The 25,854-nt window shown below is 42.3% G+C and overlaps 1 protein-coding gene and 1 long non-coding RNA gene across 5 annotated transcripts in view; one reads left to right on the top strand and one right to left on the bottom strand.

Annotated features, from left to right (window-relative positions):
- The first annotated feature begins 4,039 nt into the window (after positions 1 to 4,039).
- Positions 4,040 to 25,854, top strand: part of MORN3 (MORN repeat containing 3) — a 37,057-nt gene continuing 15,242 nt past the window's right edge. Inside the window, exons 1-5 of one of the 4 annotated variants that reach the window (XM_056534826.1) lie at positions 4,040 to 4,173; positions 6,969 to 7,216; positions 8,916 to 9,066; positions 12,817 to 12,974; positions 14,505 to 14,664. In XM_056534826.1, coding sequence (XP_056390801.1) covers positions 7,025 to 7,216; positions 8,916 to 9,066; positions 12,817 to 12,974; positions 14,505 to 14,664 — 661 coding nt within the window. In that variant the 5' untranslated portion in view covers positions 4,040 to 4,173; positions 6,969 to 7,024. Of the gene's footprint in view, positions 4,174 to 6,446; positions 6,603 to 6,636; positions 6,745 to 6,968; positions 7,217 to 8,915; positions 9,067 to 12,816; positions 12,975 to 14,504; positions 14,665 to 25,854 lie in introns of those variants that run through there. The other 3 variants (XM_056534833.1, XM_056534817.1, XM_056534840.1) reach the window with 3 other exon arrangements.
- LOC130284472 (uncharacterized) lies at positions 8,429 to 15,991 on the bottom strand. Its single transcript, XR_008847048.1, has 3 exons — positions 15,613 to 15,991; positions 13,017 to 13,101; positions 8,429 to 8,675 (listed from the first exon to the last, which is right to left on the bottom strand). It is a non-coding gene; the product is annotated as an uncharacterized LOC130284472 (long non-coding RNA).

Genomic DNA, 25,854 nt, shown 5'->3' with positions numbered 1-25,854 from the left:
AACCAAGACATCCCCGCTACAACAAAAACACCATATGATAGTATACAGCCATAAAAAATAAAGACAACAAATTGTCAGCTTCAATGGATAAATGGGATAGGGACGGAGGATAGGTGTGCTCAGAAACAGTATGTTGTAGAGCCTCATCCAACCACCATCAGCGTGAAGCCAGACAAGTACAAATCCCATATACCATTAGGAGCAAACAAGACGCTGTACTTACATGCCCGGGACTATGACCACCCCTACGCCGTTTCGCTGTACACTTCCTCAGGGAGGCACTCCTCTTTATTTTTTATGGCTGTATACTATCATATGGTGTTTTTGTTGTAGCGGGGATGTCTTGGTTATACAGATAGGCTTGCTTTAGTATCCTACTTGTTTAGACATTGAACGTCTTTCCAGCACCTTAGATATATGATAACAATACTTGTTGCCCTGTACTATGACTTGTTTTCTCTAACTGCTGCTGGTCCATTTTACATTCACTTTTACTTGTGTTGTGTTCCGTGTCTTGATAGGCTTATATATTCTAGTTTAACGTGGGACACCCCCTATATGTTTAATAAATATTTCTCGAGGTCCCTATATCAGTTAATACATTATTGCTGTGCATCAGTTTATGGCTTGAAAACAGATCCCAAAAAAAATTCATTTTTTAGCTGTTTATGGCTGAACAATGGTCAACATGGCCTAAGGATGTGTGAACATGGCCTAAGGATGTGTGAACATGGCCTAAGGATGTGTGAACATGGCCTAAGGATGTGTGAACATGGCCTAAGGATGTGTGAACATGGCCTAAGGATGTGTGAACATGGCCTAAGGATGTGTGAACATGGCCTAAGGATGTGTGAACATGGCCTAAGAAAAATATATGGCCGTAAAATAGGTACCTGTCTATATATCAGAAAGTACACAGACATGTTGGTGGAGTACACAGTACACAGACATGTTGGTGGAGTACACAGTACACAGACATGTTGGTGGAGTACACAGTACACAGACATGTTGGTGGAGTACACAGTACACAGACATGTTGGTGGAGTACACAGTACACAGACATGTTGGTGGAGCACACAGACATGTTGGTGGAGTACACAGACATGTTGGTGGAGTACACAGTACACAGACATGTTGGTGGAGTACACAGTACAAAGACATGTTGGTGGAGTACACAGTACACAGACATGTTGGTGGAGTACACAGTACACAGACATGTTGGTGGAGTACACAGACATGTTGGTGGAGTACACAGACATGTTGGTGGAGTACACAGTACACAGACATGTTGGTGGAGTACACAGTACACAGACATGTTGGTGGAGTACACAGACATGTTGGTGGAGTACACAGACATGTTGGTGGAGTACACAGTACACAGACATGTTGGTGGAGTACACAGTACACAGACATGTTGGTGGAGTACACAGTACACAGACATGTTGGTGGAGTACACAGTACACAGACATGTTGGTGGAGTACACAGACATGTTGGTGGAGTACACAGACATGTTGGTGGAGTACACAGTACACAGACATGTTGGTGGAGTACACAGTACACAGACATGTTGGTGGAGTACACAGACATGTTGGTGGAGTACACAGACATGTTGGTGGAGTACACAGTACACAGACATGTTGGTGGAGTACACAGTACACAGACATGTTGGTGGAGTACACAGTACACAGACATGTTGGTGGAGTACACAGTACACAGACATGTTGGTGGAGTACACAGACATGTTGGTGGAGTACACAGACATGTTGGTGGAGTACACAGACATGTTGGTGGAGTACACAGACATGTTGGTGGTGTACACAGTACACAGACATGTTGGTGGTGTACACAGTACACAGACATGTTGGTGGTGTACACAGTACACAGACATGTTGGTGGAGTACACAGTACACAGACATGTTGGTGGAGTACACAGACATGTTGGTGGAGTACACAGTACACAGACATGTTGGTGGAGTACACAGTACACAGACATGTTGGTGGAGTACACAGACATGTTGGTGGAGTACACAGTACACAGACATGTTGGTGGAGTACACAGACATGTTGGTGGAGTACACAGACATGTTGACGGAGTACACAGTACACAGACATGTTGGTGGAGTACACAGTACACAGACATGTTGGTGGAGTACACAGTACACAGACATGTTGGTGGAGTACACAGTACACAGACATGTTGGTGGAGTACACAGTACACAGACATGTTGGTGGAGTACACAGTACACAGACATGTTGGTGGAGTACACAGACATGTTGGTGGAGTACACAGACATGTTGGTGGAGTACACAGACATGTTGGTGGAGTACACAGACATGTTGGTGGAGTACACAGACATGTTGGTGGAGTACACAGACATGTTGGTGGAGTACACAGTACACAGACATGTTGGTGGAGTACACAGTACACAGACATGTTGGTGGAGTACACAGACATGTTGGTGGAGTACACAGTACACAGACATGTTGGTGGAGTACACAGTACACAGACATGTTGGTGGAGTACACAGACATGTTGGTGGAGTACACAGTACACAGACATGTTGGTGGAGTACACAGACATGTTGGTGGAGTACACAGTACACAGACATGTTGGTGGAGTACACAGACATGTTGGTGGAGTACACAGACATGTTGACGGAGTACACAGTACACAGACATGTTGGTGGAGTACACAGACATGTTGGTGGAGTACACAGACATGTTGGTGGAGTACACAGTACACAGACATGTTGGTGGAGTACACAGTACACAGACATGTTGGTGGAGTACACAGTACACAGACATGTTGGTGGAGTACACAGTACACAGACATGTTGGTGGAGTACACAGACATGTTGGTGGAGTACACAGTACACAGACATGTTGGTGGAGTACACAGTACACAGACATGTTGGTGGAGTACACAGACATGTTGGTGGAGTACACAGACATGTTGACGGAGTACACAGTACACAGACATGTTGGTGGAGTACACAGACATGTTGGTGGAGTACACAGACATGTTGGTGGAGTACACAGTACACAGACATGTTGGTGGAGTACACAGTACACAGACATGTTGGTGGAGTACACAGACATGTTGGTGGAGTACACAGACATGTTGGTGGAGTACACAGTACACAGACATGTTGGTGGAGTACACAGTACACAGACATGTTGGTGGAGTACACAGACATGTTGGTGGAGTACACAGTACACAGACATGTTGGTGGAGTACACAGACATGTTGGTGGAGTACACAGTACACAGACATGTTGGTGGAGCACGATCAGTAAAGTAAGTACAGTGGTCCCTCAAGTTACAATATAAATTGGTTCCAGGATATCATTGTATGTTAAAACTATGGTGGGACCATAACTTTATGGAAACCTGTACTGTAATTGGTTCTGAAGCCAACAAAATGTCATCCACAAATAGAGAACAGTGAGGATTAAAGAAAAATAAATAGATAATTAATACAGATAAAGCAAGTCCTTAGATGTAAAAGTAAGAAAGATCTGCTGGGAGCTATAATCACTGTCTATGTAGAGGACAGGAGCTTCTTCAGGGTCCTGGACAGTACACACAGTGTCCCAAAAACAGTAAAATGGAGCTGCCCTTACCTGGTGTCCAAAGGAGCAGCTAACCTGGGCAGCGTTAAAGAGAAGGACAGAACATTAGCATTCATGCTGCTTTAACGCCTGTCGTTTTAATGGAGAATTGATTGTCCAGTTCTTCCAGCCATGAGTTGAGGGTCCACTGTATATGGAAAATTTTATTATACAGTACGGGGGGGGGGGGGGGGGGGGGAGACAAAATAGCATAAAAACAGCAGCGCTTTTCGGGAGGACCCTTTATGAAGGCATTAGAGATGAGCGAAGTTACAGTTACAGAGAGACTTTCCTAGGACTGTATCCACCTTTTCCAGCCCACCGGAGAACCTGAAAGCTGAACTAATTTATGCAGGCTAAAGTCAGCAACTGCCGAGCCGAGAAGTTTTTGACGAATCAAATCACTTCGCTCATCTCTACAAGGCATACAAGACTGTAATGAATCCCTGAATAGACAGAAAATGTACAAGTCACTCTCGCTTCATTAAAGAGATTAAACAGCAGCTGCTCCATACCTCTGTGCAAAGGGTTAATAACCCTATATATGATTGGATATAACAGGTAAGAGACATATGTATACCTATAGAAAATGTATATATAAAAGATGGTATCAACATGAATAGATATATAACATAGGTAATGAACACATGTACCTGTAAAGAGAGTATATACAGAGTATATACAGAAGATAGTATCAGAAGAACATGGCTGTATACATGTACATGAGTTATATGTTAGTGCAATATTGTGGTATATGCTCATGTATACATCCAATGTCAAGCTAGAAGTATATCTGATTAAATATTATGCTATACTACTAGCTAGACATTGGATGTATACATGAGCATATACCACAATTTATATATATACATTTTCTATACAGTTTTAGTGCCATTGAAAATATTTTATTTCATGGTATAATGTTAAAACAATTAATAATAAATAGCATTCTGTTACACGAATGCTATAGGGGCAGCTATATAAAGGCCCATTAATATTTTACCGGTAGGCAATGTATATGACAATGTATATCGGGGGGTGCTCCCAGTGGGCCCATTGAGTTTACTGAACAACATTAGTGATTATGGGGGAGATTTAAAGGTTAAAACCTGTGCAGTGGAAAAGTTGCTGAGTTGCCCATAGCAACCAATCGGATCCCTTTTTATATTTTTGACAAGGCCTCTACAAAATGCAAGACGCGATCTGATTGGTTGCTATGGGCAACTAGTCAGCTTTTCCTCTGCACAGGTTTTGATAAACAGTATGTTTGGGAAATGGACCGAACATAGGGGGAGATTTGTGTATATATAACTCAAAACAGAAGCAGTATATGGCAATGTACAGAACTACAATCAGCCCATTAAACTTAAAGGGGTACTCCGGTGGAAAACATTTTATTTATTTATTTTTTTTTAAATCAACTGGTGCCAGAAAGTGAAAAAGATTTGTAAATTGCTTCTATTACAAAATCTTAATCCTTCCAGTTCTTATTAGCTGAATACTACAGAGGAATTTTTTTTTTTCCCGAACACAGAGCTCTCTGCTGACATCATGAGCACAGTGCTCTCTGCTGACATCTCTGTCCATTTTAAGAACTGTGCTGAGTAGGAGAAAATCCCCATAGCAAACATATGCTGCTCTGGACAGTTCCTAAAATGGACAGAGATGTCAGCAGAGAGCACGGTGTTCCAAAAAAAAAATTTTTCAGTAGTATTCAGCAGCTAATAAGTACTGGAAGGATTAAGATTTTTTTTAATAAAAGAAATTTACAAATCTGTTTAACTTTCTGGCACCATTTGATTAAAAAAAAATAATAATTTCCACCGAAGTACGCCTTTAAAGTTCCCACTGGGAGTACACTATGGGATACATTGGCATACCAGCAATGTACTGTATAGGGAAAAAAAACATGTAAAAGAGGCCTAACCTGTGTTTGTCCTGTATGGTCTCCTTATTCCTTAAAGGGGTACTCCGGCGCTAAGACATCTTATCCCCTATCCTTTAGATAGGGGAGAAGATGTCTTAGCGCCGGAGTACCCCTTTAACATTATGTTAGGATGTAGTTATCATCCCTGCTCTGGGACATCACTGTGTGCATTATTTCCATACTGTAAACTTCCAGTGTGCAATAAGCTTTTGCTTTGTTTTCACTACATTTATTATGTTTGTACTATGGTATCTCTCTGTCTCTATGTCTGATATTCTTGTTTTGTGACTTTCTGTATTACTCATTATTAGTGATGCATTATGACTATATGATCATTGTGTGCATCATCCCTGTGTTGTGGTATCACTTTCTTTACAATCCTTCTTCATAAATAACTCTATTGATATTTATAATGGTTGCATTGTGACACTTCTGTATTTATTCTACCTGTACTGACACATCTCATTGTTTATTATCTCTGTACTTTGATATAATGATATCAATGTGTCTATTATGCCTGTGGAGGTGTATTGTGTGTATTATCAATGTTCTCAATATTATATATATATATATATATATATATATATATATATATATATAATCCTTTTGCAGTAACATTACTGCTATATTCAGAGTCTGACAAACAGATGGATAAGGGGATAAGATGTCTGATCACCCTGCTGCACCCGGTGTTCGTTTAGAGCGTCGGGTGCAGCGTGGGAGGCTTCTGACGTCACAGCCACGCCCGCTTGTTACATCATGGCCACGCCCCCTCAATGCAAGCCTATGGCCATCACGCCCCCTCCCATAGTTACACTGAGTGGGCGTGGCTGTGACATCACTAGTGGGGCGTGGCCATGACATCACGAGCCTACACCCCGCATCGCCAGTCATCCAGCACAGAGAAAAGCCGCAGCCGAGATCACGGGGGTCCCCAGTGGTAGGATCCCCGCGACCAAACATCTTATCCCCTATCCTTTGGATAGGGGATAAGATGTCTAGGGGCGGAGTACCCCTTTAACTTGTCACTTCTCTACTGTGTACAGGAGCGAGTCATGAACCAGTGAATTAGCTTTTTTTTTTTGCTGCAATTACAATTAAATGGGCGCACTAACAAACCCAGCCTGCGAATAATTCAGCCTTGTAAACGATATCGGTGTTCATTCTCGTGCCCCCGACGGCCGGCGATCAGTATTCATGGATAGGTATTGCTACAGACTGAATTAAACACCTATATATTTTTATCCATGATCAGTCGCTGCAGTTCTCATGGCCAGTAGAGATCCAATGCGTGTCTCTAATAAAAAGGTCATTCTGTGTATATGGTTCTCCTTATATTCCAATGGTTTCCAATATACAATCCCAGAACACCAGCAGATTGTGCGGTCATGTTATGGTGTCTGAGGATGGATTCTCTCTTTCTATTTAGACAGATACCCAGCTGACTGTGATTTCCAGGGAATAAAGTAACCCCCATACAGAGGCATGTCACCCTCTAGGCGTGACAGAAGCTTGAGGCCGGGCCGTCATAGTGTTCCGTTGCCATGGCCACCACTGCTCTTGTTGTGTTGTGTGTCGCTGCTCTGTGCATTCTACATAATCTTGTGTTGTTGCTGTTTGCTGCCAGATACTTCAAATTGGTGTCTTCTAAGTCAAACAATTGTGATCTTCACAAAGGTTTGTACGTTTTTGTTGCCTATATAATACTGATCTAAGGAATTGAGGAAATGATATATTTTCTGTAGAATGGGGTTTAGTTATATGTTAATACAGGAAGACGTGCTCTGAGAAAAGGTCAGTTATCTGTATAACTTTCTTATGCATTTGGGGAGGAGGTTGTTTACAACACTTCAAATAGTGTCTAAAAAGTACAGAAACTATCACAGTTAGGGTACGTTCACACGTGCATATTTTCTGCTGCAGATTTTGCTACCCATTAAAATCAACAGAAATCAATCAGCAGATCTGCAGAAAAAATACGCACGTGTAAACGTAACCTTAAGCAGTAACATGCCACACTATTGGTACCGTGACTATATTCAGTAGGATTACCAGTTTTTAGATGTTTTAACTAAATGTCTTCCCAGGGGCTCTCAATTCTTTTTAGCTTTGGTTTATGTATATTTGAAATAGGAGATCTTGTCTAAAAATAATAATGCTAAGGTAGGGTATGTTCACATGTGCATATTTTCTGTTGCAGATATGCTTCAGCAGATTTTGCTACCCATCGATGTCAATGGGCAGCAAAACTGCAGCAGCAAATCTGCAGCAAAAGAACGCACGTGTGAGGGTAGGGTCACATGTAACAGATGCGCAGCGTATTTTACGCTGCAGATCTGTTGGTGACCCGACCCCTAGTGTGCCTCCAGCTGTTGCCACCCCCCCCCACCCCCCAGGAAATCCGCCACTTTGAGCAGCCACACAGGGGCCTGCAAGTCGCCAAGTTCACTAGAAGTGTACTCAGACATCACTGCTGCATGCTGTGACTCGCAGGCCCCTGTGTGGCTGCTCGGAGCAGCAGATTGCCGTTGCGGGCAGGCCAGGGAGTGGGGCGAGGCAGGCCGGTGGCAACAGCTGGTGGCGCACTATGGGTCGGGTCACCGGCGTATTTTACGCTGTGGATCCGTTACATGTGACCTTACCCTAAGGGTGTATTCATGCACACTGATCTGCTGCAGATTTGAAGCTGCAGAGCTGCAGTTGTAAAATATATTGTTGCGGATCAAAAATTTCCAATATAAAATGAGAAATGCCTTGTAAAATCAGCAGCAGTATGTGTGTGATCCTTCACACCCCTTCGCATGGTCCTTCACTCCCATTATTGTCAGCAGCACATCCCTGTTTACACCAAGAGATATACTGGCGATAAATCATTTGTAGGGCCACATCATTTATACGATCAGCTGGCAAGCCAAGCGTTTTACATGGGGAATTAATTGTCTGTACTCGATAATGGCTGCATATAAAAAGCCCTTTAGCTGTAACTGTTTTGTTCTGAAATACTGAAGAGATGGAGATCTTTCCAATATACTTTCCTCCTGTAAATGTTCCACTCCTGACTTTCTGTAGACAAATACTGATGCTAAATATTTATCTAAATACACAAGTATGGATTAAGCCCATAACCCAGTTTTACCTAAAAAAAAAAAAAAAAAAATAAGTTTTAAGACAAAAAGCTCATGATGATAATTTTCATCCTTAACATCATCATCACATAACATGCTTTATTTCAGACAGATTGAAAGCCATAAATACATTACAGGGAAACACCATAATCACTCGCTTGCCTTAAATGTAAGACATCTAAATGAGTACAAAAGTACAAATAACATATTTGAAGCACTATTGTAGGGATGACGTTTGATTGGGATTTCAGGTGCTGATGCCTTTTATAAAATACCCCAAGAGCACTCAACCACCATGGAAAGATTGGGACAGAAAAGCACAGAAGTCTGGTCTAAGACATACAGTATACAGTGTGAATGGGGATCAATACACAGGAGAGTGGCTGAATAACAAAAAACATGGTAAGTCTAGAAATGTGTTTCTCTACTGTGCAAACAAATCGTGTGCAGTTGCAGGATTTGGAAACAGGGCTCGGCTTCCAGCTGACTGTCTATCAAGAAGGGACATGGATGGGAGGGAGAGCAAGGAGGTGTTCCAGTCCTTAACACTTCATGAGCCTTGGAAAGCCTCTTTGACTTTTACCCCATAGAATAAAAGCATTTGTGTACATAATGAAAGCACAGACAGATATACAAAATGTAGCATGTTTTAATATGGAGGCCTCGTGCTCCACCACCACCCCTAATAGTCAGTCACCCCTAGAAACATATGAGGCACACTAACAGCTCAGTGATATGTGCAGGATAATGCTTGCCTACATACAACAAGGGTTTGCCAAGAATGCTATTGGCCTGCTTGGTCACTAGATTTGATTTGATTGGACGTGATTTGAAAATACACAGCCCTATGTGTATAAGGTCTCACAGCTGACAATGTATATCATAGCAAAAACCAAGCCATGAGGCTCAGAGAAGGATTGTGTGAAGGCACATGCACTGAAAGTTCCCAAGAGAACAATGGCCTCCAAAATGTGGATCAACCTAGACTCTTCCTGAAGCTAGCTACCCTACTAAGCTAAGTTATCAAAAATCACTGCACCACTTATGGCAGAGTGGCCAGATAGAAGCCTCTCCTCAGTAAAAACTTCAGAGAAAAAAGAGACAGGAGGACAGAGCCTAGCGTAATTCTGTGAGAACCAGACAGTTTACCAAGGATCCGCAATATAGGTGTTGTGCTCACCTGGCAGGACACTTGGGTTCATGGACGTAACCCCCCCCGTATGGGGTGCAAACGTGTGGATCTCGAGCTGCAGCCTGCAACTTGTGGGACCGGTCACCTTCCAGGGGTGGGGGTCGGTATTGTAGACAACTGTATATAACGAGGAAAAACTCCGTTGCTCTGGCGCTGCTTTCATACGATCCACTTCAGACTCCGTGACACGGGATATGGAATAACCAAAGTGTTTTTATTTCTCCATAAAAACGGTTAAGACATATGACAAATGGCAAAACGCGTTTCGGGAATATAATTTCCCTTTCTCAATTGCTTAACTTAATTGCTTAATTCCTGACAGCCATTTTTAAGCAATTGAGAAAGGGAAATTATATTCCCGAAACGCGTTTTGCCATTTGTCATATGTTTTAACCGTTTTTATGGAGAAATAAAAACACTTTGGTTATTCCATATCCCGTGTCACGGAGTCTGAAGTGGATCGTATGAAAGCAGCGCCAGAGCAACGGAGTTTTTCCCTCGTTATATACAGTTCTCCTCAGTAAAAGGCAAATAAAAACCCCACCTAGAGTTTGCATTAAAAAATCGCCTAAGCATCCCTCAGACCGTGGGAAATAAGATTCTGTGGTCTGATGAAACCAAGATTGAACTTTTGGGCTCTTTTCTAAGAATCATGTCTGCAGGAACAATGCACTGCTCATCACCTGCACAATACCATCCCCACAGTGAATCATGGTATTGGCAGTATCATGCTGTGTGTGTGTGTGTGGGGGGGGGGGGGGGGGGGGGGGGGATTGCTTTAGCATCTGAAACAAGGAGACTGGTCAGGGTTGAGGAAAAGCTGAATAGAGAAAAGTACACTTTAGACCTAAACCTAGATAAAAGGTTAACCTTCCAAAAAGACAATGAAAGGAATTCATCATTTATTGTCTAGTCTCCATGCAGGTTTAGAACACAAATGTTACAGTGATTTTGACATGCATGGGACAAATTCATTAAATGTCGCATGGCACTTGATAAATTTGTCACATGGCCAAATCTCCTCAGCATGGTGCCAGTTTAGATGCTTTTGTAGGGCTAGTAGGAGTTAGTCTGAATTAACGTGTAAAAGAGCAAATACATCCGGGGGCTGATTTTAACGGGGTGCGGCGTGGAAGATCACAGGGGTCCCCAGTGGCGGGACCCCCGTGATCAGGCATCTTATCCCCTATCCTTTTGATAGGGGATAAGATGTCTTAGTGCCGGAGTACCCCTTTAATAAAAACAGAGTAAAGAGTTTGATTAATTCCACCCAATGACCCTAATCAGAGGGGTTGCTAGGTCACCAAAAGACCAGGGGCTAGATCCTATAGCCCAAGCCACGCCCCTAACCACACCCTCATTCACACCCAATCGCACACAGCCTTCTCCTTTTAATATACTCACTACTACCAGTGGGAAACTGTACAGTGTGGTTTCAGCAATTACACACCTATCACCCTCAGACCTTAGCATGTACACACTGCCTGAAAGTAATTGGGTTTGTGATTGCCGCAACACCCTTTACAACCTGCACATACTCAGGTAGTCTGTACATGCTAAGATCTCACAGATAGTTTAAAAAAATAATTTCTTACTTCCCAAGTAAAAAGGAAAAGTTAGAAAATATATGTAATGTTAACAGAGTACCCCTAAAAGATAGTCATACAGTTACAAAATAAGAAGAGTATACAAGGAGCGAATATCACCATACATATCACCATCATACTGTTGCTGACCAAATCCTATATACGGAAACCAACACTACTAGTATACAAGGAGGAATATTTTCACCTTACATGTTACCATCATTCTTTTATTGTCCAAATCCTGTATACCGAGACCAATATTACCAATAATACCAGTATACAAGGAGGAATATTATCACCATACATATTACCATCATTCTGTTACTGACCAAATCCTGTATACTGAGACCAATGCTACCAATAATACCAGTATGCAAGGAGAAAATATTATCATCATGTATATTACCGCCATACTGTTACTGACTAAATCCTGTATACTGAGACAAATGTTACAAATTATAACAGTATGCAAGTATTGCTATCATACTGTTACCGACCATATCTTAGAACAATAATATTAATATTAGAAGTACATAAAACAAAAATGGTCATCACCTCCAAACAAAATGAAATATGTGCACAGTAATTGTTTGACAGCTTCACAGAAAGTGAAACCTGCAGGAGAGCCTCACTGATAGCAACACAGACTGAAACATGCACAGAGCCTGAGGTCTTCTATTCATCACAGCACTGCAACCATGTGAGGGTGGAAGTGGTCTCCCAGCAGGCTTCAGTGATGTCATATCTGCTGGGAAACGTCCATTTTCTCCTGCTGGGAAATTGCACTATGCGAGCAAGAAGAAAAGTATGATACACAGCTTTTTAAAGCTCTGAAATAGTTTTTATGGGCAGGAGGGGTGTTAGGAGTAGTTGAGAACGGTTTATTTGGTGACAGGTACTTTTTAAATCTTGATTTAAACAATAGGTCATTTTCTTATGGGAACAAAGAGAGATGGATCCAGCTCGTGCAGATAAAAAGATTTTAATCCATAAGACAAGGAGGATACAAGTAACGCGTTTCAAGCGCTGAATGCGCTCTTAGTCATACTAATGTATGACTAAGAGCGCATTCAGCGCTTGAAACGCGTTACTTGTATCCTCCTTGTCTTATGGATTAAAATCTTTTTATCTGCACGAGCTGGATCCATCTCTCTTTGTTCCTCTGATTAGCTGGTGCCGTCCAGCACCTGGATCCGTGCTCTGCTGTCCGAGGCGGGGTGAGCTGGTCTTCATCTTACCTGTCATTTTCTTATGACACATAAGATTTATATTTATATGAAAACTCAGAATATCTGCTTGATAGGCACATGTTTGTTTATTGCAAAAATTGTATTTTGCACATGTTCATATCTTTTTTGAATTGTAATATTTCAGGCAAAGGCACTTTTGTATGGAAAAACACCAACTCCATTTATGAAGGAGAATGGAAATATGGCAAAAGAAGTGGTTTTGGGACATACAGTGTGCAAGAACCCAACTCTGAAGAATATGTAAAGGTTTATTCTGGATACTGGAAAAACGACAAAAAACATGTATGATTCTTCTTTCAGTAAATAAATAAGTTAAAAGAATACCTCTAAGCCTCTGTTCATGCTGAAGTCAAGGCTTTCTTTTCTGACAGATCCCTAATGGATTGGTTTTATCAGATCCTAACAGAAGCTGAACAAATTTTAGTGGTTACAATAGTGTAGCAGATTATACCATCTCAGACAATACTAAAGTATCTTTACCATCTAAAGCAACAGAAGGTGATTAAGCAGAACACTACTAAGCCAGCTGATGCTCAGAATCCCAAATGAGAACATTAACAGATTTTTTCCATGTTTTATTCAATAATGGCAGAACGAAATAATGTAGAAAAACACTACCATTGGGAACAGATCTATACAAATAGTGTGTGCCAGCGGCTAAGATCTGCAGTCACAATTGAATAGCTGTTAAGGTATAAAGCAAACTGTACCATTCCTGGAGCTGAAAAAAATGCCTTTTTATTTTTCACCCAAGTGTCAAGAAGGCGGGGGCCAAGCTGCTCAAGTACCACAACCTGGTTTGCCTTCACCCTACAGCCCCTTCTTGTCCTTAATTTATGTAACGAGCCCTGTATCTCAATAAAGCAGGGCTGGAGGTAAGGGTGAGAGAGGACATGTGCCAGGCTGTGGTCATGCCTCCTTAAAACTTAAATAAAATAAAAACAATTTTGAAAATTTGGCAGCCACTATCAGCTCCAGGAAAGGTTCAATTTGCATTAATACCTTGCAGCTCTCAGCAGCAAATAGAACTGCAGATTCTATTTAAGAAATTTAGTTCTGTTGTTAATTTTTATTAAATGTTTAGCTTGTACAAGTCATTGTAAAAAATCATTTAATTTCTCTCTAGATGTGTATTGAGGCTTATTTACTAGATAATGTTAGGGAAGAGAAAGGTTGAACATGTCCAACCCTGCCAGCTGTCTGGCAGAGGCTTACCTCCCCTCTCTTGAGTTTATGTTCACACGATGGAATTTTTGTGCGGAATTCCGCACAGAGATTCCACAGCAAAGGATTCTGCTGCACTGTTCACATAGCAACAAAATTCAAATTTCAGTGTCTGCAGAAATAATAGAAATGTCTACTCTTTCTTTCGGACCTTGCACGGAAATGCACTGCCGTCTATGAGACTGTGCATTTCTGAGTGCTCCTAGCGCCGGCATGTTCTGCCAGCGTTCCGCTATCGGGCTAACTCCGCATTCAGATTTTCTGTGCAGACATTCCCCCGTGTGAACATAGCCTTATTAACAACAAATGAATGTTAGGGCTCATTCACACTATGGATTTTCCGCCCAGAGATTTTACTGGTGGAGATTCTGTCTGAAGCTGGAGCTGGGAAAACAAGCCAGCGGTAAGACTATTTAGAAATGTGCTGGGAGGTTGTTTCACCGAACTTTCCAAGTGGAAAGAGAGACCGCTGTTGGCCAAACAAATGAACATTCGGCCGACAGCTAGTGAAGGTGTATGGCCACTTTAATGCACAAGGATTGATGCTAACCAACATATGCTAATATGTTCATTGGTTTGTTTTTACAGGGCTATGGAACATATTTCTTCACAGATAAAGAGTATTATGAAGGCAACTGGAAGGCTGGACAAAGAAGTGGCTGGGGCAGGATGTACTTTTCTAATGGAGATATTTATGAAGGAGAATGGCATGAAGACAAATACTGTGGCCAAGGAATGTTACGGTTAGGTATATCATGCCATCATTATCATTATACAAGCATAATCCATTAATGTAATGTACATCTGCACTAAAGTTATAACATAGGATTCATAACATTTTCTGTGCTACAGATCCCTTTGGGGACAGGGGTCTAATGAAGTCCAAGTAATGTCTTTCATAGTAGTAATAGTCACATAATTATAGAAAATGGTAAATCCCTTGTCCTAGCATGAGCTTTTCATTTTGTGTTATAAGGACAAGTTTGTCTTAATCGTTTTATAGGTCTAGTACCCCCTCCCCCCACTAGTGAAAACAATTTCAATCAAGTATGGTCTATACTCACCCCCCCCCCCCCCATAGTCAGGTATGTCCTCAGGTTGATAGCCCCCCAATAGGTAAATACATCCTTAGGTAGGTAGATTGATCCCCCTCCCTCTCCCAGTAGGTAAAGTAATTTGTTTGCAAGATACACTGGTGTGCTGCAGTGATTGCTTGTCTTGCTAAATTGTGATTCTGTGACCTGGATTCCTACACCTGCTTGCACTGTTACATGCCTCCAGGTTGTCTGGATTTGAATGTGCTGTTCTCCTGGGAAAAACAGATTTGTAGGTACTTAGTTAGGTAGCCAGCTAGGTAAGTAGGTAGCCAGGTAGCTAGGTAGCTAATTTGCTAGTTAAAGGGGTTGTGCGCTGCCGTGACTTTCGGAGCTCCGCTCACAGCGTCCGGAAGCTCACGTCACAGCTCACGTCACGCTCGGCGTCCGCGAACACGGAAGTCCGCACACAGCGTTCGGAGTAATGAACTTTCAGACGCTGTGAGCGGAGCTCCGAAAATTAGGGCAGCGCACAACCCCTTTAAGTAGTTAGATAGCCAGGCAAGACGCTAGGTAGGTAGCCAGGTAAGTAATTAGAGACCTCCTCATCCCATTCCTCAAGATGCCAGTATAAAAGTTAAAAAAAAACATACTATACTTACCTCATGTCCTATGCAGGCTGGCCATGCGTTTTTTTCCCCCCACAGTGCAGGCACCAATAAGTGACGTCGCGGTTGAGGTCACGGTTCTCCTTTCAGTGTAGGCAGCATATGGCTTACACCAGGGATCTCAAACTGGCCCTAAATGTTGCAAAACTTGAACTCCAAGCATGCCTGGACAGCCAACTGACAGGAAGCTTTCAACTGTATGCGTGTGCACATACAGCTGAAAGCAGAGCTCGCTCATGTGAGAATCTAGGGCAATGGTCATAATAAAATTTGCAATATATCAAAATTATTTTATAATATAGAAAGTAATAACACATTTCCTTTAATACTTTTCTTATTAATCAATGAATGCTTTCATTTAGTCTCTAATGAATAATGCATGTTACCAGTGCTGTCACCTCCAGAAAACATTTTATTTTGGTTTATTTTATATCTGGTAAAAAGAGTAAAAAAAAAAAAAAAAAGTAAAAAAAATAACCACTCTTACCTTCCTTGCTCCAGTACTACCTTCAGTATGACGGAGCTCCACTGCCTCGGGGATGTGATGTGACACAAGGAATCAGCCTATCAGATTTTACATTTCTGTGGACTGAAAACCTCAGAAGTCTGTGTTATGATTTACCGTAAATACTGCAGGTTTGCAAAAATCACAGCAAAAGGGAAAAAAAAGTGTGATCCCCCCCCCCCCCCCCCCAACACTGTACTTTTGAATATCCCTCTTTGCACACACCCAAATATCCCTCATAGTAAAATTAGACATGCCCACACCCAAATATCCCTCATAGTAAAACTAGACATGCACACACCCAAATATCCCTCATAGTAAAATTAGGCATGCACACACCCAAATACATGTAGACACAAAAACACAAATAGACACACAGACCCACACACACTTAGGCTAAGTTTCCACTTGTTTTTTTTCTCCTGCGTTTTTTTTGTGTGAATAAAACGCCAGAAAAAAACGCCAGTGCAATTTCTTGTGTCTGACCTTTTTTTTCTGGCGTTTTTCATTTGAGTGGGAATTGCATTTTTGGTCCCTTTGGCGTTTTTTCAAAATGTGTTGGGTACCAAAAGAAAAAGGATGCAGTAGTGATGGAAAAAAAATGTATTTAACGAAATTTATATTTTCTCTAACAAAATTTTAATTAGTTTTTAAACAGGGCGGGCAGGGCACTAAAAATGTGTGTGTGTGTTTTTCACTTTTTCTTTATATTTTCTAGGTAGTACTACAACTCCTAGCATGGTACACACTGTTCCATGATGGGAGTAGTAGTTCCTGTATTAATAGACAGATCGCCCCAGGTGTCACTCCTGACACCCGATGCCATTGTCCATAATATAGCAGAGATGCAGAGCGGCTCTATACAGCGCTCGCATCTCTGCACTATACTCCGGGCCGGCCAGTGATGTGAATAGAAATTCACATCACTCGTTCATATTTTCCGCCCAGAGTGGGGATTGGCCGGATGGTGGAAATTTGAATGAGTTAGTGGCCAGCCGGAGTACAGAGCAGAGATGCAAGCGCAGGAGAAAGCCACTCCGCATCTCAGGGAAGAAGGATGATCACAGCGGGTGTCAGGAGTGACACCCGCTGTGATCTGTCCTTAACTGCAGGTACTACTGTTCCCAACATGGAGCAGAGTGTGCTCCATTTTGGAAGCAGTAGTACCTGCAGTAAGGACAAATCACAGCGGATGTCACTCCTGACACCCGCTGTGATCCTCCTGTATAATGTATAGATGCGGGCAGCCGCTCTTCTATGGTCTCCAGCACTGACGTATATATACATATATATTTTTCCCACAGAGAGTTGTGATTGGCTGGAACCATCTGGCCAATCACAGCTCTCTGCAGGAAATATGAATATGTGTATATATACAGCAGTGCAGGGGACCATAGAAGAGCGTCCGGCAGCATCTACACATTATACAGGAGGATCACAACGGGTGTAGGAAGTGACACAGGCGATCTGTCAATTAGTACAGATACTACTACTCCCATGCTGTAAGTAGTAGTACTACCTAAAAATGTTAAAGAAATGAAAAATACACACACACTACATTTTTATTATTGTCGGCTACATTTTTAGTGCCCTGCCTGCCCACCTAAATTGATCCCTGTTTAAAAATGAATTAACATTTTGTTATAATAAAGATAAAATTAGTGAAATACAATTTTTTCATCACTACGGTATCTTTAATATTTTTTTTAGTGGTACCCTACAGAATTTTTTAAAAAAGGTATCTCTGTCACTTTTTTGGATCGCCAAAGTCCCCCAAAAAAAAGAGTAAAAACTGCCTGCACAAATGCCAAAGTTAAAACCCACATGTTTTTCTTGGCGTTTTTTTACTCCCATAGATCTCTATGAGAGAAAAATGCCACAATTTCAGGGGAAAAAACTCCATAGGCTCAGCATGCTGCGACTTTGCAAAACCGCCAAGGAGTTGAAAAAATGCAGAAAAAGAGTGAAAAAGCACCAAAAGGATTAAAAAAGCGAAAAACTGAAAAATGCTAAGTGGAAAAGGAATTTAGCGATTTCTCATGATTTACAGCTAACATCTGGCCACAGCGTTTTTTGGCCCAAAAAAAACGCCATGCTGCAGAATTGGCATTTTTCTTGGCGTTCTTCCCCAAAAAAAACAAGTGGAAACTTAGCCTCAGGGCACTTTTACACTGTTCCCTAATATGAACACAGATGTAGTAGACCCACACTTGCTTTCACATGGCTTAACCCCTTCCCGCAGAATGTCATATATAAACGCCGGGTTGTGCAGTGCGTTCGCGCATCCCGGCGTTTATAAATGACATTCAGTTAACCCGGCGATGCGCAGCATCGCACGGGTTAACTGGCAGAAGTCCCGCTGTTTCCAGCAGGGGACAACTTCTGCTTCACCCCCAGGACCATCCATTGATGGTCCTGGTCAGCGATCACTGTGATTGGTCCCTGTGGACCAATCACAGTGATCTGGGGTGAAAGTTCAGATCCCCCGCACTGCCCGCCCATGGAAGTCGTGCAGAACGGGGGACGATGGCTGCGGGGGCTCGCGGGGACCTGCGGCATTCGGGGGGAACACGTGGGGACCGGCGGACTTACCTGGAGCAGCGGCGGGACCGAGGAGCAGCGGCAGGACCGGCCACGTGGACGAGCAGCGACGGGTAAGTATGTAGTCCTCAGAGGCAGCAGTGAAGATCTTCACTGCTGCTTCTAGGAGTCTGAAAACTACAACTCCCAGCATGCCTAGACAGCCTTTGGCTGTCTGGGCATGCTGGGAGTTGTAGTTTTGCAACATCTGGAGGGCCCCAGTTTGGAGACCATTGTATAATGGTCTCCAATCTGTGCTCTTCCAGTTGTTGCAAAACTACAACTCCCAGCATGCACTGACTGTCCAGGCATGCTGGGAGTTTTAGTTCAGCAACATCTGGCCCTTCAGATGTTGCCGAACTACAACTCCCAGCATGCCCTTCAGCTGTCTGGGCATGCTGGGAGTTGTAGTTTTGCAACAACTGGAGACACACTGGTTGGGAAACATTGTTTCTAACTCAGTGTTTCCTAACCTGTGTGCCTCCAGCTGTTGCAAAACTATAACTCCCAACATGCACTAACTGACCATGCTTGCTGGGAGTTGTAGTTTTGCAACATCTGGAGGGCCCCAGTTTGGAGACCATTGTATAATGGTCTCCAATCTGTGCTCTTCCAGCTGTTGCAAAACTACAACTCCCAGTATGCACTGACTGTCCAGGCATGCTGGGAGTTTTAGTTCAGCAACATCTGGCCCTTCAGATGTTGCCGAACTACTACTCCCAGCATGCCCTTCAGCTGTCTGGGCATGCTGGGAGTTGTAGTTTTGCAACAACTGGAGACACACTGGTTGGGAAACATTGTCTGTTTCTAACTCAGTGTTTCCTAACCTGTGTGCCTCCAGCTGTTGCAAAACTATGACTCCCAGCATGCACCAACAGACCATGCATGCTGGGAGTTGTGGTTTTGCAACAGCTGGTGCAAACCCCCCCCCCCCCCCCCCCCGCCACCCCCGTGAATGTACAGGGTACAGGGTACATTCACATGGGCGAGGCTTTTACAGTGGGTTTCTCGCATCTTGAGATGCAGCTAATTTTGCGCTGGGAAACTCGCTGTAATCCCCCGCCCATGTGACTGTACCCTAAAAACACTACACTACACTACACTAACACAAAATAAAATAAAAAGTTAAAAACACTACATATACACATACCCCTACACAGCCCCCCTCCCCCAATAACAACGTCCGGTACACCACTGTTTCCAAAGCAGAGCCTCCAGCTGTTGAAAAACAACAACTCCCAGTATTGCCGGACAGCCGTTGACTGTCCACACATGCTGGGAGTTTTGCAACAGCTGGAGGCACCCTGTTTGGGAATCACTGGCGTAGAATACCCCTATGTTCACCCCTATGCAAAACCCTTATTTAGGCCTCAAATGCACATGGCGCTCTCACTTTGGAGCCCTGTCGTATTTCAGGGCAACAGTTTAGGGTCACATATGGGGTATCGCTGTACTCGGGAGAAATTGCGTTACAAGGTTTGGGGGGCTTTTTCTTCTTTAACCCTTCATGAAAAGGAAATGTTGGGGTCTACACCAGAATGTTAGTGTAAACATTTTTTATTTTTTACACTAACATGCTGATGTTGCCCTATACTTTACATTTTCACAAGAGGTAAAAGGGAAAAAAGCCCCCCAAAATTTGTAACGCAATTTCTCCCGACTACAGAGATACCCCATATGTGAGCGCAAAGTGCTCTGGGGGGCGCACAACAAGGCCCAGAAGGGAGAGCGCACCATGTACATTTGAGGTGATTTGCACAGGGGTGGCTGATTGTTACAGCGGTTTTGACAAACGCAAAACAAAACCCCACATGTGACCCCATTTCGGAAACGACACCCCTCACGGAATGTAATGAGGGGTGCAGTGAGAATTTACCCCCCACAGGTGTCTGACGGATCTTTGGAACAGTGGTCCGTGAAAATGAAAACTTGTACAGCCCACTGTTCCAAAGATCTGTAAGACACCAGTGGGGGGCAAATGCTCACTGTACCCCTTGTTATGTTCCTTAAGGGGTCTAGTTTCCAAAATGGTATGCCATGTGTTTTTTTTTTATTTTTTTTTTGCTGTTCTGGCACCTAAATGCGACATGCTCCCCGAGCAAAATTTGCTCTCAAAAAGCCAAATATGACTCCTTCTCTTCTGAGCATTGTAGTTCGCCCATAGTGCACTTCAGGTCAATTTATGGGGTACCTCCATACTCAGAAGAGATGTGGTTACAAATTTTGGGGGGTATTTTCTGCTATTAACCCTTGCAAAAAGGTGAAATTAGGGGGGAAACACACATTTTAGTGGAAATTTTTTTAAATTTTTTTTACATATGCAAAAGTCGTGAAACACCTGTGGGGTAATAAGGCTCACTTTATTCCTTATTACATTCCTCAAGGGGTCTAGTTTCCAAAATGGTATGCCATGTGTTTTTTTTTTTGCTGTTCTGGCACCATAGGGGCTTCCTAAATGTGACATGCCCCCCGAGCAAAATTTGCTCTCAAAAAGCCAAATATGACTCCTTCTCTTCTGAGCATTGTAGTTCGCCCATAGTGCACTTCAGGTCAACTTATGGGGTACCTCCATACTCAGAAGAGATGGGGTTACAAATTTTGGGGGGTATTTTCTGCTATTAACCCTTGCAAAAAGGTGAAATTAGGGGGGAAACACACATTTTAGTGGAAAATTTTTATTTATTTTTTTACATATGCAAAAGTCCTGAAACACCTGTGGGGTAATAAGGCTCACTTTATTCCTTATTACATTCCTCAAGGGGTCTAGTTTCCAAAATGGTATGCCATGTGTTTGTTTTTTTTGCTGTTCTGGCACCATAGGGGCTTCCTAAATGTGACATGCCCCCCAAGCAAAATTTGCTCTCAAAAAGCCAAATATGACTCCTTCTCTTCTGAGCATTGTAGTTCGCCCATAGTGCACTTCAGGTCAACTTATGGGGTACCTCCATACTCAGAAGAGAAGGGGTTACAAATATTGGGGGGTATTTCCTGCTATTAACCCTTGGAAAAATGTGAAATTTGGGGGGAAACACATTTTAGTGAAACATTTTTTTATTTTTTTTACATATGCAAAAGTCGTGAAACACCTGTGGGGTATTAAGGCTCACTTTATTCCTTGTTATGTTCCTCAAGGGGTCTAGTTTCCAAAATGGTATGCCATGTGAGGTTTTTTTGCTGTTCTGGCACCATAGGGGCTTCCTAAATGCAACATGCCCCCCAAAAACCATTTCAGAAAAACGTACTCTCCAAAATCCCCTTATCGCTCTTTCCCTTCTGAGCCCTCTACTGCGCCCGCCGAACACTTTAAATAGACATATGAGGTATGTGCTTACTCGAGAAAAATCAGGCTACAAATATAAGTATACATTTTCTCCTTTTACCCCTTGTAAATATTAAAAAATTGGGTCTACAAGAACATGCGAGTGTAAAAAATGAAGATTGTGAATTTTCTCCTTCACTTTGCTTCTATTCCTGTGAAACACCTAAAGGGTTAAAATGATGACTGAATGTCATTTTGAATACTTTGGGGGTGCAGTTTTTATAATGGGGTCTTTTGTGGGGTATTTCTAATAAGAAGACCCTTCAAATCCACTTCAAACCTGAACTGGTCCCTGAAAAATAGTGAGTTTGAAAATTTTGTGAAAAATTGGAAAATTGCTGCTGAACTTTGAAGCCCTCTGGTGTCTTCCAAAAGTAAAAACTCGTCACTTTTATGATGCAAACATAAAGTAGACATATTGTATATGTGAATAAAAAATTTTTTTATTTGTAATATACATTTTCCTTACAAGCAGAGAGCTTCAAAGTTAGAAAAATGCAAAATTTTCAAATTTTGCATCAAATTTTAGGACTTTTCACAAGGAAAGGATGCAAGTTACCACAAAAATTTACCACCATGTTAAAGTAGAATATGTCACGAAAAAACAATCTCGGAATCAGAATGATAACTAAAAGCATTCCAGAGTTATTAATGTTTAAAGTGACAGTGGTCAGATGTGCAAAAAACGCTCTGGTCCTTAAGGCCAAAATGGGCTTGGTCCTGAAGGGGTTTAATATTGGTGCAAGCAGAGCCGCATTAATGATCACTGTATCATTTATGTAGACCATCCTTTGTCTGCTATATATCCCCTGTTTACAAAGGACAACTAACAATTTTTATTCCTGCAAAAACAATGCCATCAGCCAGCTCACAAAAATAACATAACCCCCTGGGCCCATAGCAGATATACCTTAGGTCATAGGTTACAGTCATGGACGTAAATGTTGGCACCCCAGAAATTTTTCTAGAAAATTAAGTATTTTTCACAGAAAAGGATTGCAGTAACACATGTTTTGCTGTACACATGTTTATTACCTTTGTGTGTATTGGAACTAAACAAAAAAAGGGAGGAAAAAAGCAAATTGGACAAAATGTCACACCAAACTCCAAAAATGGGCTGGACAAAATTATTGGCACCCTTTCAAAATAGTGGAAAAATAAGATTGTTTCAAGCATGGGATGCTCCTTTATACTCACCTGGGGAAAGAAAAAAATCACACCTGAAAGCAGATAAAAAGGAGAGAAGTTCACTTAGTATTTGCATTGTGTGTCTGTGTGTGCCACACTAAGCATGGACAACAGAAAGAGGAGAAGAGAACGGTCTGAGAACTTGAGAACCAAAATTGTGGATAAATATCAACAATCTCAAGGTTACATGTCCATCTCTAGAGATCTAGATTTGCCATGTCCGCAGTGTGCAACATTATCAAGAAGTTTGCAACCCATGGCACTGTAGCTAATCTCCCTGAGCATGGACTGAAGAGAAAAATTTATGAAAAGTGTAAACCTAGGATAGTCCGGATGGTGAATAAGCAGCCCCAAACAAGTTCCAAAGATATTCAAGCTGTCCTGCAGGCTCAGGGAGCATCAATGTCCGCCCAAACTATCCATCGACATTTAAATGAAATGAAATGCTATGGCAGGAGACCCAGGGATGACCCCACTGCTGACACTAAGCAAGAATACATTTTGCTAAAATGAACTTGAGGAAGCCAAAATCCTTCTGGGAAAACATCTTGTGGACAGATGAGACCAAGATAGAGCTTTTTGGTAAAGCACATCATTCTACTGTTTACCGAAAACGGAATAAGCCCTACAAAGAAAAGAACACAGTACCTACAGAGAAATATGGTGGAGGTTCAATGATTTTGGGGTTGTTTTGCTGCCTCTGGCACTGGGTGCCATGAATGTGGGCAAGGCATCATGAAATCTGAGGATTACCAACAGATTTTGGGTTGTGCTGTACAGCCCAGTGTCAGAAAGCTGAGTTTGCGTCCGAGATCTTGGGTCTTCCAGCAGGACAATGACCCCAAACATACGTAAGAAGCTTATTGATGGTTATAGTAAGCGACTGATTTCAGTTATTTTTTCCAAAGGGCGTGCAACCAAATATTAAGTCAAGGGTGCCAATAATTTTGTCCAGCTCATTTTTGGAGTTTCGTGTGACATTATGTCTAATTTGCTTTTTTTCTTCCCTTTTTTGGTTTAGTTTCAATACACACAAAGGGAATAAACATGTGTATAGCAAAACATGTGTTACTGCAATCCTTTTCTGTGAGAAATAATTCATTTTCTAGAAAAATTTCAATGTGCCAACATTTACGGCCATGACTGTAAGAACTACGTGGAAACTTTTAAATTCCTGAAATAGCATACTTTTGCTTACCTGTGGTTGGGCTAAAGGGGGCGCTGATCACATACCTGTTTACGGCATGATGATCGCTGAGTTATAGGGCTTTGTAGTACCCTCTGACTCCTAAGGAAATCCCTCAGAGGGGTGGGAACTTTATAATAAGGGCTGTGTTCCATGTGGTATAGCCATGCTCCGCAGGGCTTGCATATTTAATGACCAAACAATATGCTGTTACCGAATAAGTGCCACACCATGACCACTACCACCACATAATGATGGACTAATACCACCATACTATTATTCAATAAAAAATAAAATAAGAACTTCACCAAAACCAGTATTCCCCCATACAGTGAACATGTAGTGTTAAAAGGGTACTCCACTGGTAAAAAAAAATAATAATTTTTTAATCAATTGGTGCCAGAAAGTCAAAAAGATTTGTAAATGACTTCTATTTAAAAATCTTAGCCCTTCCAGTACTTATCAGCTGCTGTATGTTCCAGAGGAAGTTCTTTTCTTTTTTAATTTCCTTTCTGTCTGACCACAGTGCTCTCTGCTGACACCTCTGTCCATTTTAGGAACTGTCCAGAATAGGAGTATATCCCTATAGCAAACCTATCCTGCTCCGGACAGTTCCTAAAATGGACAGAGGTGTCAGCAGAGAGCACTGTGGTCAGACACAAAAGAAATTCAAAAAGAAAAGAACTTCCTGTGGAGCATACAGCAGCTGAACTAGAAGGGTTAAGATTTTTAAGTAGAAGTAATTTACAAATCTATTTAACTTTCTGGCACCAGTTGATTTAAAAAAAAATGTTTTCCAGTGGAGTACCGCTCTAACCACTTAAATTGGCACTGTCACCAACTTTATTTTTTGATATGTTGTAGTACTTATGTACTACAACATATCTCTAATATACTTTTATTATTATTTTTTTCATTAAAAAGGTTTAATTTACATTTAAAAACCGGTTACTGAAAAAGGACTGATTTTGGAGTGGCAATCAGTCCTTTTTCAGTTAGGCTGCACTCGCTCCCTGCCTGTAAATCAGACAGACGGCTCCCCGGCCACTGGCTGGGAGGCCACTCCTCCCGCACATCGCCGCCGCCTCGTTGCCGCCGCTGTCCCTGCACGCCCGCTGCCGCACTTTGCAGTAACTGCAAGTGTAATGAGGGAACGGGGCATGTGGGGCGGGGGGGGGGGGGGGTTAGGAGGGAACGGGCTAGTGCCATAGTGGGGGGGGGGGGGGGGAACGGGCTAGCGAAAAAAAAAAATAGGATGGTGGGAGCTACCCTTTAAGGACCACGGACATATGCGTACGTCATAGCTCCTTGTTACTTAAGGACCAAGGACGTACGCGTACGTCCATGGGAATTTCGGTCCCCGCAGGTCGGGGGCCGGACCGGGGTGACTGCTGATATCGATCAGCAGGCACCTCGTGCAAATGCCCAGGGAGAGTCATCAGACATAAACACACTCAT

The sequence above is a fragment of the Hyla sarda genome, chromosome 1 (assembly GCF_029499605.1).
Source record: "Hyla sarda isolate aHylSar1 chromosome 1, aHylSar1.hap1, whole genome shotgun sequence".
Classification (NCBI taxonomy): Eukaryota; Metazoa; Chordata; class Amphibia; order Anura; family Hylidae; genus Hyla; species Hyla sarda.
Note: the sequence above shows the minus strand (reverse complement) of the source record. Positions and strands in the feature narration are given on the sequence as shown.